Here is a 15,031-nt window from a genome sequence, read left to right on the forward strand (position 1 = left end):
TGGCCAGCTCAGCCCACCAGGGGGCAGGGCTCGCTGGCATGTGGTGCTGGGGGATTGAACCGCGGTCCCTGTGCTTTGCTAAGCTTGTTCTAAACAGGTGCTTTAGACCACTGAGCCATCTCACCAGCCCATCCCCACATGGTTTTATCCTATAAAAGTTCCTGGAACAGACAGCTTCCCGGGGACAACCCACTCGGGCCCCCCTCCTGTCCCTCTCTTGGGCAGGAGCTTTCTTTCCCTCAATAAATATATTCTGCTCAAAAAAAAAAAAAAAAAAAAAAAAAAAAAAAGAAAAGAAAAATTCTAGTGAACTGAAACTGGAGCCTCATGTAGAATACCTATTTGATGGGTTAGGGGCAAGAGAGAGTTAGAATGCTTAAAACAAGATCAGAAAGTTGTACTCCTTAGAAACCTAGGGCATGAGGTGGCACATGCCTGTAATCTCAACATTCAGGAGGCTGAGGCAGGAGGATCACTGGCCAGCCTGAACTACATGGCAAAACTTTGTCTCAAAAAGATTTTAAAAAAAAAACCCTCCAGAATGGGTGATCACTGACCTTGGGATCAGTTAACCCATTTTGGGAAAAACCTACACAGAAGTCCTTTAGCAAAGCTGGAAATGAGCATGAAGAATGGTAGGCATGGAAATGCTGTCATTGCAGGAAAAAGGAGTCAAAAAAAAAAGAAAGAGACTAGACTGCAGGACTTTATCTGGAACAGCCAACTCCTGGATGGAGGCTTTGTGCAATGAAGTTGGCAAGTTAGAAAGACTGGATTTCCCTAAACATTTCTGATAGCACATTACTGAAAAGAGGGGAACTAGTCAGCCCAAATTGCAAATAAATATTTACAAGTTACTTATATATACAATTGCAGTGATACTAGTAGACATTACTTAAAAATTTGCACAATAAGGACAAAACCTAAGAGATACGATTAAAAACTTAAAAGTAGCTGGGTGTGCATGCATGTAATCCCAGCACTCTGGAGGCTGAGGTAGGAGTATCTTCTGAGTTCGAGACCAGCAGGGTTACAAAGTGAGCTGAAGGCCAAATAAAAATATTCTGGTATTTTCTTCCCACAGCCCCAAATACATCAAGCAACCTTGGCACGCCATTCACACACATCACTTCAGAGGCCTTGATGTTGTCCAAGGGAATCACTTGGTGTTCTGAAACAGGGGAGGACTTGGTTTCTTGGACTAAGACTTTTTTTTCTATTTGCAAACTTGCAGAAACTCTGACATAAAAGAACTGCGACTGCCTTAGAGCACTTTCCGAGTACCAGCCATTGCCTCGGTGCTTTCCACCTAACTCATTTAGTCCCTATAGCAACCACACCATTAGCTTCTCACACACTTCAGTGGCACGGCCAGAATCTTCCTCAGGTAATGTTCTGTCTCGTGCGTGGCCTTCGTCAAGTCACTCACCAATCATAGCTGTCGTTAAGAGGGATAGAAATAACTACCGGCAGTTTAAGGAACGTCAGTTTAGCGTCTGTCAGTCTCCAGGTGTCAAGGTAAATAAAAGCACGCAGGCGCACATCGGTGGGATTGGTTTCTATGGTTTCCGGGGCGCGACGAGGGCAGAGCAAAGGACAGCTCCCGGCGTCGCACCGCAAACGTCGCGCGGCGGGCATGCTTTGCGGCAGACGTCTACGTCGTCGGTAACCTGTCGTTCTGAAGCGGCGAGCTGCGAAGGAGACAAGGGCACTTTTGTGTGACGGTAAGGGCTCTTTATTTTTGTGCGGCACTTAGGGAGCTTGCTTCTGAGATCTCTTGACAAAGTTCCTCTTGGCTTGAGTGTCCCGCTCTTTAGGCCCGAATTCCGGGAGTGTCTATTTGTTGGGGCCCTTCACGGACGTAACCGACGTAGCGGTTGTTCCCGACGCCTCTCCAGGTTAACTTTGTTTTCTGGTCGACTAACCCTTTGACCTTCTATTTTTTATTTTTATTTTTTTAACCAGAAATCCACTCATTTTCCGGGCCTTCGAGCGCGCTGGCCACGCCAGCCTCTTCAGCGCTTTTCGCTCTCCCCCTCGCGCGCTGCGCTCTCACTGCTCTGGCCTCGGGGTCCCCGCGCACGCTGCGCCGCCCGCTGTAACTCCGCTGCCCCACTCGTGCGTTCTGCCCGCTGACCTTCACGTGGCGAGCACTTAACCCGTCTCATGAATTTGTAACCCTTCTGGATGCTTTTTCCTTTGAGCTGTGACCGTCGGTGTTCTTTCCAGTGTGTTCCCTGTTCCCAGTGTGTGCCGGTAGTGCGCACGTTCCTTGGGCTGCTACTTTCCATCTCAGTGCCTGGATTATAATTCCTCAGTAAAAGAAACATTAGAAGTTGAATTCGTCAGTAAATCTGCTGTGCGTGTTTGGTTACTGAAAATTCACCTTTGTATGTGTGAGCGCACAGTGTTCTGCTGTGTGTGTGTTCTTCAGTGTTCTAGTCATTCCCTCTCCATTCCTCTCTTTCTAGCTCCGACTCTCTACCCCTTCCCCGTCCCTCTCCTGTTCCTCTGTCCTCCTCTATCCTCTTATGACAATATTATTTTTATTATTTGTATCTTCCCTTACAGTCATGCCTTTCTTTGATGTGCAGAAAAGACTAGGCATTAGTTTAAATCGTCACATGATGATCCAAAGTTCTGAACAGCCCTACAGAATTGCTTCTCGATGCCTCTTTTTTTTTTTTTTTTTTTTCTTTTGGTGGAACCAGGGATTGAACTCAGGCCCTTGTGCTTGCCAGGGAAGTGCTTATTCCACTGAGCCATCTCCCTGGCCCCTCGATGCTTCTTTAACATAGTTATATGTTTGCTGTGTATATTAGTACCTTTTCCCTGTATCTCATATTCTACTCAGTACCAGAATTTAATGACCCATTCCTCTATTGTTTGCATATTTACGTTTGAAATGTTTTTCACCAGTAATTGAGACTCTTGTTTGTCCCTGGCCTGGAGTACTCATTGTCCAGTGGGGAAGACATACAAATAAATAGTCCATTACAGTATCTAAATGGTACTGTGGAAATTGAGAGTGTTGTAGCGACACAGAAGGGAAACTGGGCTCCCGACAGTTTCTGAGAAGTGTTATCCAAGTTACTGTAGAAAGAATGGATAGAAAATGTAAAAAGGAAAAAGAAAAGAAAATGTAAAAAGGTTGGCATGGTGGCTCACACCTGTAATGCCAGCACTCTGGGAGGCTGGGCAGGAGGATTGTTATGTTAGAGCCTATCCTCAGCAATTTACCAATTTATCAAGATCCTGTGTCAAAAAATACGGGCTTGAATACAGCTCAGTGTAGAGGCCCAGGGATAAATCTCCACTATCATAGAAAAATAAAAAACAAGAAACAACAAAAAGTAAGAAATGTTTTATGCTTATACTTCTTTTCCGTTTTCTTCAGATCTGTTTCAGAGGATTGGGATTATTCAGTTAACACATGAACGTTTTTGACAAAAATAACTATCACTATCAGAATTATGGTGCATTATTCTTTAGTTTTAGCTCTAACGAATGTTTCATTTTATTATCCTCTTATGACAATATTATTTTTATTATTTGTATCTTCCCTTACAGTCATGCCTTTCTTTGATGTGCAGAAAAGACTGGGCATTAGTTTAGATCGTCACATGACGATCCAAAGTTCTGAACAGCCCTACAGAATTGCTTCTCGATGCCATGCTTTTGAGAAAGAATGGCTAGAATGTGCACATGGAATTGGTGCTACCCGGGCGAATAAAGAGTGCAAGATAGAATATGATGATTTGGTAGAGTGTTTACTTCGGCAGAAAACGGTGAGAAAATGGTGGAGATGAAAGCTGAATTTCTTTGTTTCTTTGGGGATACTCTTTAAGTGCTTTAATTGGTTATTAGGCAGTTGTGTGTCCAGTGTAAATTGGCAAAACATTTATGGGAAACATCTTGATTTAGGATCCATGACAGAGAAGGTAAGTGCCTTTAGATCTACGGAGGGCCTCTTCCTCATCTTCTCTCAGATGTTCCCTAGCACTGTACCATGCTGCAGTCATCAGTTTATAAATTGCACATGGTATGTTTCTTTTTGTCAATAGAAGGTAAAGCAAAGAATGTTAACCAGTTTTGGATGTTTGTTATTGAAAGTCTTTGGGTGAAAATATTTCTTCAGGTTTATTGAGCCCTCCCTGGAGAACAGGTTAAACCCAGCAGATTTACAACACCGAACATACAACAATCTCTGGCTTTGCTTAATATGCTGAACAGGATAGAGACATTAATGAAATTGCTTTATTTTTTCTGTATTTTAGGGAAGCATCTACAGGGTGTTCAGGGTCTCACTACTAGATCAGACACATAGTGATATGTCCGTTTACAGCCTCCCAAGTACTGGGATTATAGGTGTGCACCACCAGGCCCAGTCTCAATTGCCATCTGAGGGTGCCCTGAGGGTGAGGGCGGGCTGGCACTGCAGGCCTGGGGATCTGGCCCTTGTGCTTGCTTGCAGGCACTTTAAACCACTGAGCTATTTGGCCGGCTCAGAGATTGCTTTACACCACACCCAGTCTCCATGCACTGGCCCTCTCAGCGTGCCTGGAGGCTGAGCCAGCACTGCATGCTGGGGATCGAACTGGCTGCTGCACTCTGCCTAAGCAGGAGCTTTAGTCTGCTGAGCCATTTGGCCAGCCAGGGATCATAAATTTTAAAGTCCTTGTCTCTTAGCACCTGCTGTTGGCATTTATTATTATTATTTTTTTTTAGGTCAGAACTGGGGATTGAACTCAGGCCCTTGAGCTTTCCAGGCAACCACTTATTCTATTGAGCTATCTCCCCAGCCCCTGCTGTTGGCATTTAGATAAAGTAAAATCAATCTGGGAAGGAACGAGGCAGTGTCAGGTAACATTTTTGTATTGATCTCATAGGAATAATGGTCATTAGGTAATATTTTAGTATTGTATTACTGAAGGACAATGCAAATTTCATAGTTGGTACCTTGCAACTATTTGCTTCACATATCTTAATTTCTCTTCGGGCTCCCAGTTATTTGTTGTACATATCAAGATTTTCCCTAAACCTGAAAATTTTTAAAAATGAGAAAAGGAAGAAATAATGGAAACAAAGCTTTAGTAAATAGAGAGGGAAGGGAAGGGGGCTTACTGGTGAGCTCAGTTGTTTAAGCACCTGCTTGGGCAAACCCAGTCAGGCTCAGGAGACAGTGGTTGATCCCCAGCTTCACGTGCTTACTAGACCAGTCCTTAAGGCAGCCTGAGCCAGCCAGAAAGAAAAAATAAATAAGGAGAGGAAGAGGGGTTGAAGGGAGGGCAGGGAAATGGGGGAGAGAATCAAGTTATATCATATACAGGAACAAATTCTCTGTAGTGAATGTAGCCATTATGTGTATCTAAAATGTAGCAGTAGAGATCAGGGACATGACTCAGTGCTTCCCTGGCTAGTGCCAGGGCTTGAGTTCAATCCCCTGGTTCTGTCAAAAAAAAAAAAAAAAAGTACCGATAAACTTGTGGAGTTTTTTTTTTTTTTGGTGGGGGGGTTGTATTTTAGTACGGGTCTACAGGGTCTCACTACTAGATTGGACTCCTACTGATTCTCCTGTGTTCAGCCTTCCAAAGAGCTGGGATTACAGGCCAGCGCTACCACACCTAGTCTCAGTTTCTCTCAGCTTGCCCTGGGGGCAGGGACGGGCGCACCACATGTTGTATCTGCCTAAGCAGGCACTTTAATCGGCTGAGGTATTTGGCCTGCCCTAAACTTTTAAAAAGTTTAAAAACTTGAAACATTTTATACCAACAAGAAAGTGTATAAAGTGGAAAGACTGTTGAATTGGAAATTAGAAGAGCCATGGTCTGATTCTGGTTCTGCCACCAATAATTTTGTGACTTTGAGTAAGTCAGTTAGTTGCCCTTCTTGATCTTGGTTTCCCGACCTGAAAAAATTAAGAGTTTACTTCAAAGTGGCCACTTCCTAATGCAATGAGTTTATAAATACTTAAGTTACCATTTTAGAGGCTGCCCATAAGGACTTGGATACTTTCTATAGGTGAAGATACTAGTGAATTACAGCACTTGGGAGGCTGAGACATGATGATTGTTGTGAGTTTGAGACAAGCCTGGGATACAAATGAGCTCAAGGCCAGTCTGAACTGCACAGCAAGACCCTGTCTCAAAAATACATTAAAAAAAAAAAGACACTAATGAGTCAGGGAGAGGGTTTTTTTGGGGGGTGGGGTTGGTTTTTGTTTTTTTTGTTTTTTGTAATCTATTTATTTATTTGGTACAGGGTCTCACAGCTCAGGCTTTTTAGTGATCCTCTTGTCTCAGCCTCCCCAGTGCTGGGGTTACAGGTGTGCGCTATCATGCCCAGGTTTTTGGTGGCCATCTCAGTGTAGGGTCGGTACATGTGATACCCAGGTCCTTGAGCTTGCCAGACAGGCACTTAGACCCCTGAGCTATCTCCCCAACTTTTTTTTTTTAAGACAAGTTATTTTTTGTTTTTGCGGAACCAGGGATTGAACTCAGGCCCTTGTGTTTGCCAAGGAAGCGCTTATTCCACTGAGCCATCTCCCCAGCCCCCTTGACAAGTTCTTATTACGTGGTTCAGGCTGGCCTCCCGTTCACACTGATATTCCTCCCTCAGCTTTCCAAGTGCTGGGATTATAGGGATGTACCACTGTGTCCACCAGAATCAAAGACTGCTCAAAATGTTAAAAAATTGTGTTCCTCAAAAAAAAAAAAAAAAAAAAAATGTAAGTAAACATTTTTTTAATGGGCTGGAGGATTATAGCTCAGTGTGAAGGGTTCAATCTCTAGTACTATCCCAATCCTATGATAAGAGTTAACTTTTACTATTCTCACCATTGTGCAACTAAAAGTTTGAAAAGGATTGGCAGAGTACTTGTCTAACATATGTGAGGAAAGAAAATAAATGTGAGGATATTGCCTAAATTCTAGAACTGCTGAGTCTAAGATTTACAGTTAATTATGATAGAATTGAGATTTCAGCCTGATAGGGCTGCAGCACAGCTGATTTTTACCCATGACACTAAGAGATTTTTTTTTAAACTTTTTAATTTTTTTTCTTATGGATGTTTTTTGGTTTTGGTACTTTATGTTGAACAGGGCCTCAGACAAATCCTCCACTAATGAAGTATGTCTCCAAGCCTACTGAAGTGGTTATTGCTTCTGGCTCAGAAAGGTTTCACATGTGGTGTCATAGCTCAACCATGACTAGTCCTCTGTTGAGAAACTTTTAATAGATAATAGCAAGAATCAGTGTTGTGTTTTGTTTTGTTTAATGTATTTAATACAGGATCTCACTACACAGATTGGACTTGTAATGATCCTCCTGTTTTCAGCCTCCCACGCACTGGGATTACAGGCGGGGCATGCCACCATGTCCAGTCTCATTCGATGTATATCTCAGCATGCCCTGGGCAGGCAGGGCCAGGGCCAAGGCAGCACGAAGAATTAGTCTTAAATGATGAATGTTTATATCAGTATGTAAGAATATCCTTTTTTTTTTTTCCTTAACCACAGTTATGTCAACACTACTTCGAAGTTAATGACATGTTTAGCTGAATATACTAATTGTTCATGCTTTTGGGAAAAGAAAGTCATTCATTTAAAAAATATTGGGGCATCTATTGTGTCAAGAACTATTCTAAATAAGAATCTAGGGCTGGCCAAATATCTCAGCGGATTAAAGCACTGCAAGCAGGCCCAGGGGCAGGAGGTTCAATCCCAGGCCTGCCATGCCAGCCCCACCCCATCCCCTGCACTGCTGAGCTGGCAATTGAGACTGGGCGTAGTGGCACTTTCCTGTAATCCCAGCTCTTAGGAGGCTGTAAACAGGTGGATCACTAGGAATCGATCTAGTAGTGAGACCCTGAATACCCTGTAGACCCTTCTCTAAAATACCAAAAAAAAGTAAGCAAAACAGCAAGAAGGTCCTGACTTCATGAAGCTTATATTCTGGTGGGATAAAGGACAAAATTTACAATTAAAATTGCTAAATGCAATAAGGAAGGATAGAAAGTGTTGGGGGAGAGCTGGGTGAAGTATTAGGATAATCAGAGATGAGCTCAGCATTAAAGGACATTTGAGCAAAGACTTTTTTAAGTCACATAGATAGAAGGGGAAAATGTTCCAGTCCAGGGAACAGCAAGTACAGAGACCTTTAAGTAGAAAGAAGAGAGCTAGGGAAGGGTATTAGGAGATAAAGTCAGGTCGTCCTTATAAGGTTTCATTGTTTTCTCTTAGTAAGATGAGAAGCCCATGAGTATCATTTCTATGTCACAGAAGCTAGCTTATTGCTGCAGCTTTGACATAGTCTTGTAGCATGGCTCTGATTTGTTGGGAAGCAAACAGTGGCCAATCTGAGGAGAAAAAACAGAACTCGGGTCTCAGCAATGACTAGTATCTGCACACATATGGAACTTGGTGGGGTTTTTTTGTTGTTGTTTACGGTACCAGGGATTGAACTCAGGACCTTGCACTTGCCAGGCAAGTAGTTATTCTACTGAGCTATCTCCCTGGCTCTTGGTGTTTTTAAAAAAGGGAGCCTTTGTATTGGCTATTTCTGCTTCCTCTATACGTGTGGAACAGTCACCCAGCAGCAGTGCCACTTTTGTATTGAAAAGGAATATATAAACTGTGTGATGATCTTATCTTTTAATATATATTTGAAAAGATTTTACAAAAATGCTTAAAATCTTTGTAAATACTGAATCCATATAATATACTGTGTATTTATGTGTGTATAAAGAGGGGGAAAAGGCATTTTAGTTATTAGATTCTAAGGCATTATTATGTGTAACTGAAATTTGTTAAAAGCCCTGGGAGGGGCTGGTGAGATGGCTCAGTGGTCTAAAGCACCTACTTAGAACAAGCTTAGCAAAGCACAGGGACCGCGGTTCGATCCCCCAGCACCACATGCCAGCCAGCCCCGCCCCCTGGTGGGCTGAGCTGGCCACACACACACACACACACCTGGCCACACACACACACATAAATAAATAAATAAAAATTAAAAAAAAAAAATAAAGTCTGTTGACTATTAAAAAAAAAAAAAAAAAAAAGCCCTGGGAATCCATTTAAAGTTAAGATTTAGTGCTGGGAGCATAGCTCAGTTGTAGAGTACTCATCTGCCATACATGGGCCCTGTTCAATCTCTAGCACCAAAGCAGAGGAAGAAAAAGACTTCATCTCAGAGGCACTCTAGAAAGAAAAGTCTTCCAGAACTTACAGATGATACCAAGCTGTGCATGGTGGCACTGCCTATGATTTCAGCACTCAGGAAGCTGAGGCAGGAGGTCCACAAAGTCAAGCCCAACCTGGACAATTTAGTAACTTAGCAAACTGTCTCAAACTAAGCAAGGTCCTAGGGATGTAGCTCAGTGTGCAGGCTCAGGATTCACACCAGTACCAGTGAGGTGTGGTGGGGGTAGAGGATGAAACCAAAAGTAGTTTACCTTCTCCAGTCTTTGCTTTCTGGTGCATATTTTCCCTCTACTTTAAGTGCTTTCTTTCTTTGGACAGATGAAACGTATGAGTGCCATCAAGAAGCAACGGGATAAGCTAATAAAGGAAGGGACGTACACCCCACCACCTCACCACTTGGGCAAGGAAGAGCCTAGGCCCTGAGCAGGGCAGCTGCCAATGGCTGGAGGCTGATCTTCATGCTCTTTTCCACTGCAGTGATTGTTTACTGAAAAACTTCTGTCAATGTGTAAAAAATAAAGGAATACTATGTCCTAATTGTTCTGTTTTTTTTCTTAACTCAGACTTTTCCATAATGAGATTCCATCTTATTTTTTACCTTTGGAAAACTGCCTCTACCTGTGCTTGTAAAATTAGTATTAAAGGAGTAATTAACATTTTCTGAATGCTTAATGCATATGAGGTACTGTTGTTTTTTATGTATTTGGTACAGGGTCTCTCTACACAGCTCGGTCCTGTTTTCAGCCTCCCCAGTGCTGGTATTACAGGCCCACAACAGTCTCAGTGGCCAATTCCGTGTGCCTAGGGGCGGGGCTGGCGTAGCATGTGCCAGGGATCAAATTGGGTCCCTCCTCCTGCTTGCCTAGGAGATTAGTCTGCTGAGCTATCTCTCTGGCCCCTTGTTTTGTTTTTTTGAGACAAGTTCTCCCTGTGCAGTTCAGGCTGTCCTTGAACTCACTTTGTAGGTGAACTTACTCTCCTGCCTCAGCCTCCAAGTGCTGGGATTGCAGGTGTGCACCAACCGCCATGCCTGGCTATATAAGGTACTTTATTTGAGCTAGGTGTGGTAGTGTAGGGCTGTAATTCCCGCACGGGGGTTGGGGGATGTGGGATCACAAATTCAAGCCCAATCTGGGCGATTTAACAATTTAGTGTAACCCCGTCTCAAAATTGTAAGTTTTTCAGAAAGGAGTGTATAAGGGTATGGTTCAGTGAGAAGGTCTTGGATTCAGCCCCCCAGTACACTATAATGATGATACTAATAACTTAAGAAATTGCAGTGTTCTGAGTGCTTGCTTCATGGTTTATTTTCCAGAATTACATAAACTTGGAATAGGAGGAGAAGGCAGTGAACACAGTGCTTCTGTGTTTACTTTAAAAATTTGTGAAGTCAACTTTTTTTGAGTCAGGGTCTCACAGTGTAGTTGGCTTGGACTCACTGTAGCTCAGGCTGGATTTGAACTTAGAGTAATCCTCTTGCCTCAACCTCCCAAGTGTAGAGATGACAAGCATGTGCCACCACATTGGACCTGCAAAGTCCTAAGAGTAATAAAGTACCAAGTTCAAATAATTTAATTTTGAAAAAGTACTGTCATTTCATTTTTTAAAGCTATCAGTGATACAGTGTTACTTTTTTGCTTTGGTACTGGGATCTTATACTGAGCTACTTTTTTAGTTTTTATTTTGGGACAGGTCTCATTAATTGCCCAGACAGGGTTCAGATTTGTAATCCTCTTGCCTCTGCTTACCTAGAAGCTGGTATTACAGGCATGTGCCATTATGCTCATCTGTAAAGAGATTTAAGATGCACAAGATATAACTTTTAATATGTATGTAATCTAGTTTCTTTTTGTTATTGCCTTGGTGTCATATCAAAATCACTGACAAATCCTACATCATGGCGTTTTGTCCTGACTTCACAATTCTATAGTTTAGGTCTTACACTTAGATCATGGATCCATTTGGAATACTTGTATTTGGGGGCTCCACTTCATTCTTTTTTTTTTTGTTCCTCGAATGGCTTCAGGGCACTTTTGGCCAGCGGAAGAGTTCTGAGGTTTGAACTCCAGCAACCTGAGGCTGAGAGCTTTGTGGAAGCAGCCACTTAAAGGCCTGAGCTAGGGCCATGCCCCCTCCACTTCATTCTTTTGCATGTGAATATCCAGGTTAAGGTCTCACTACGTAGATGGGACTTGTAGTGATTCTCCTGTTTTCAACCTCCCAAGTGCTGGGATTATAGGCATGCCACCCCTGGTCTCAATGGCTGTCTCAGTGCGCCCGGGGGCAGGACCAACACTACATGCTGGGTATGAAACCTTGGCCGCTGTGTTCTCTCTAAACAGGTGCTTTAGTCCACTAAGCTATCGGGCTGACGCATGTTATTTTTTTTTTTTTTCCATTTATTTTTGTGGGGGGAGGGTTGAGACAGTCTTGTTATATAGTTCAGACTGGCCTCAAACTCATGACCTCCTCCTGCCTCAAGCCTCCTGAATGCTGGATTACAGGCATGTGTCACCACCTCCAGCTTTGGGACCCTTTTCTTAAATCATGTGACCATATATATGAAGGTCTGTTTCTCAGCTCTATTCCATTGGTTTATGTTTTGTCTTCAACCAGTAGAATAAAGTTTTTTGATTACTGTAGCTTTGTAGTTAGTTTTTCTCATCCTGGGGATCAAACTCAGGACCTTGCGCTTGCCAGGCAGGTGCTTACTAGCTTTGTAGTTTTGTGTTTTGAAATAGCTTCTGTATGTTGTTGACACTAGCCTTGAAATATTTATTTTTTGTTTTGAGACAAGGTCTCGCTGTTTAATTCAGTAGGCCTTGAAGTCACTAAATAACATGTTGCCCTTAAACTCGGTGATCTTCCTGCTTGAGCCCAAATTCTGGGATTACAGGCATGCACCTCCACCTCCGGATTTGTAAATTAAAAAGTGAGTCTTCTGCCTTTGTTCTTTTTTGAAGTATTTTGATTATTCATAATCCCTTGAGATGTCATGAATTTTGGGGTAAGATTTTCTATTTCTGTGCAAAAGTCATTAAGATTTTCATAGAAGTTATATTAAATCTATAACTTGAGGATGCCACTGACAGCAGTATTAAAATCCATCTTTTCTGTTATCTTTTTAAATTCTTTAGAAATGTTTTTATACCTTTCATTATACAAGCTAATTGTTAGTATTGCATTCTTTTTCATGATCTTATCAGTAATATTGCTTTTTTAATTTACTCTCCAGATGGTTATTCCTCCTGCAGGATTTTGAGTCATAAGTGTCAGTTTAAATCTAAGGTTGGGCCAGGGAGATGGCTCAGTAGAATAAGAGCTTTCCTGGCAAGCAAAAGGGCCTGAGTTCAATCCCCGGGTTCCACCAAGAAAAATCAATCAATCTAAGGTTATTCTCAAAACAAAAAGTACATTGTTTCTTGCAAGGCTAGGCTTTGGCATTTGATCAGGGCCCTGCTTATTCCTATTACAGGGGCAGATCGCTAGCCAAGCAGCATTTGCTTAAACTTCCTAATATGTTAGCCGTAATACAGAAGCAAGCTGGTGTCCCTCCAGCAAGAAAGGGCCCATGCTGTGGCCCTGTGTACCCAAGCTTTTGATGCTTTAAAGTCCAAAATTACATTCATTACATATATGTTTTTATGAGCTCAGAGAACGCAGTTGGAAGTGCCAGAGAGAAGAGCAGAATATAAATCAAGCCCTAGAAAGGTGCATGCCCTGTCACAAATATACCTGCTGTGCTTGAGCCCTGGGTTGTGGAAAGAAGGGCAGCCAAAGCCCATTAAAGTGTATTTACCCAAAGGTAGAATGGGAGTAAAAGAGAATACGGTGTTTAACTGTATGTGTTAGAAAGCATTGACTTGATGCCTTTACAGAACATCAGAAGACTACATCAGCTAGCCATAAACAGCTCTTGGACGCTCTGCCTCTTGCCTGTGTGTCTTTGTGCCTTTAATTGCTTTTTTAAGAAAGTAGGTTAGAAGTGTTTGAGCTGGTGAAAGAGAACATGGCTGGCTCTTTCTACCACCACTGTTCTTTAAGCAGTTTGAACAAGAGCCTGCAGTTACACAGGGTGTCTGCCCTGGGCTCATCCCCAGCATCAAGAGAAATAATACATTTTTTGACAGTGTCTTATTATGTCCTAGGCTAGTCATGGCTCAGCCAACCCTCTCACCTCTATGCTCTGTGTGTGTGTGTGTGTGTGTGTGTGTGTGTGTGTGTACCATCACACCCAACATACCTTTTTTTTTTTTTTTTTTTTTTAAATAGTTTAAGCAAAGTTAGCTGGGTATCAGTAGTAGTGCACATCTGTAGTTATAGCATTCAGGAGGCTAACACAGGTGGTTTGCTGCAAGTTCAAGACCAGGCTGGGCCATATAATGAGTTCAAGGCTAGCCTTTATAGAGTGAAATCATCTGTCACAAAACCAAAAAAGATTTAAGAGTATATTTTAGTGGGATGTGGTGGCCCACATCTGTAGTCCCAAGCTACTTAGAAAGCTAAGGCAGGAGGTCACAAATTTTAACAGTTTAACAAGATTAGCACTCAGGGAGGCTGAAGCAGGATAATTACAAGTTCAAACCCAACCTGAAAAATTTATCAGTTTAATAAAATACTGTCTAAAAACAAACTGTAAAAGTATCAATGTGGTTTTTTGGGTTTTTTTGGCAGAACCAGGGATTGAACTCAGGCCCTTACACTTGCCAGGCAAGAGCTTATTCTACTGAGCCATCTCCCTGACCCTCAAAAAAATGTAAAAGTAAAGAGGCTGGGGGAGTAGTTCAATGCAGAGGCCCTGGGTTCAATTCCCAGTACTTCCTCTCCACATATTTACCTCTCTGACCAGTAGGTTGCTGTAGAACAGAACAGATTGGGGCACAGAGGCAGGAAACTGTGATGCCCTTTACAGTTGATTAAAAACTTCAGAGGAAGCCAGATGAGTACATGCCTGTTATCCCAGCACTCAGGAGGAGGAAGCAGGAGGATCGCCACAAGTTCAAGGACAGCTGGGGCTACAAAATAAGCTCAAGGGGGCTGGTGAGATGGCTCAGTGGTCTAAAGCACCTACGTAGAACAAGTTTGGCAAAGCACAGGGACCGCAGTTCAATCCCCCAGCACCACATGCCAGCCAGCCCCGCCCCCTGGTGGGCTGAGCTGGCCACACACACACACACAAATTAATAAATAAATAAAATTTAAAAAGAATTAAAAAAAAAAAAAAAAAAGCTAAAGGCCTGCCTGATCTGTGTAGTAAAATCCTGTCTCAAGACAAAACAACCCTTCAGAGGAAGCTGAGCAGGAGGCTATTCAGGAGGCTGAGGTAGGAAGATCATTTAAATCCAGACATTCAAGACCAGCCACAGCACATAGAGGCCCACAAAACAAAGCAACAACAACTAAGAGGACCAGTTACTTGCTCCTCAGAACAGCATTACCAGGCCCAAGGAGATAGCTCAGCTGCATAAGCACCTGCCTGGCAAGTGCAAGGTCCTGAGTTTGATCTCCAGTACCAACAAAACACAGCATTGTCTGTTACCCCCTCCTTCCCTGCACTCTGGGTAAATCACACCCCTACTGCCTGTGCTTTTTTGTTGTTTTTGTGGTGTTAGGCATTGAGCCTAGGGTCTGGCACAAGCACTCCACCACTGAGCTACATACATCCCCAGCACTCAGCTGAGCTACTGCTCCACCCCCTGTCCTCTTTTCTCTCTCCTGCCATTGAGGATTGACCCTAGGGCTTCCACACTGAGTTACACCATGGATCTTCTTCTGTTTTTTTTGTTTGTTTGTTTGTTTGTTTTGTTTGTTTTGTTTTTGAGTCAGGGTTT

General features: G+C 42.8%; 1 protein-coding gene across 2 annotated transcripts; it reads left to right on the forward strand.

Annotated features, from left to right (window-relative positions):
• Nucleotides 1-1,617: 1,617 nt before the first annotated feature.
• Ndufs5 (NADH:ubiquinone oxidoreductase subunit S5) lies at nucleotides 1,618-9,861 on the forward strand. Of its 2 annotated transcripts, XM_023701133.1 has the most exons (4): nucleotides 1,618-1,724; nucleotides 1,818-1,898; nucleotides 3,571-3,788; nucleotides 9,519-9,861. In XM_023701133.1, the coding sequence occupies exons 3-4, from the start codon at nucleotides 3,573-3,575 to the stop codon at nucleotides 9,621-9,623; spliced, it is 321 nt and encodes a 106-aa protein (XP_023556901.1). In that variant the 5' UTR covers nucleotides 1,618-1,724; nucleotides 1,818-1,898; nucleotides 3,571-3,572; the 3' UTR covers nucleotides 9,624-9,861. The 2 variants fall into 2 exon arrangements, with proteins under 2 accessions (XP_023556901.1, XP_004641111.1); XM_004641054.2 differs by lacking the exon at nucleotides 1,818-1,898 and having other exon boundaries at nucleotides 1,636-1,724.
• The last annotated feature ends 5,170 nt before the right edge of the window (nucleotides 9,862-15,031 follow it).

Source organism: Octodon degus, unplaced genomic scaffold (assembly GCF_000260255.1).
Source record: "Octodon degus isolate 3935 unplaced genomic scaffold, OctDeg1.0 scaffold00130, whole genome shotgun sequence".
NCBI lineage: Eukaryota > Metazoa > Chordata > Mammalia > Rodentia > Octodontidae > Octodon > Octodon degus.

Excerpts from the sequence above, each read along its gene's own strand:
- Ndufs5 (XM_023701133.1), top strand. The coding sequence starts at position 3,573 with ATGCCTTTCTTTGATGTGCAGAAAAGACTGGGCATTAGTTTAGATCGT. Across the intron at positions 3,789-9,518 it reads GTTTACTTCGGCAGAAAACG|ATGAAACGTATGAGTGCCAT; the intron begins GTGAGAAAATGG and ends TTCTTTGGACAG.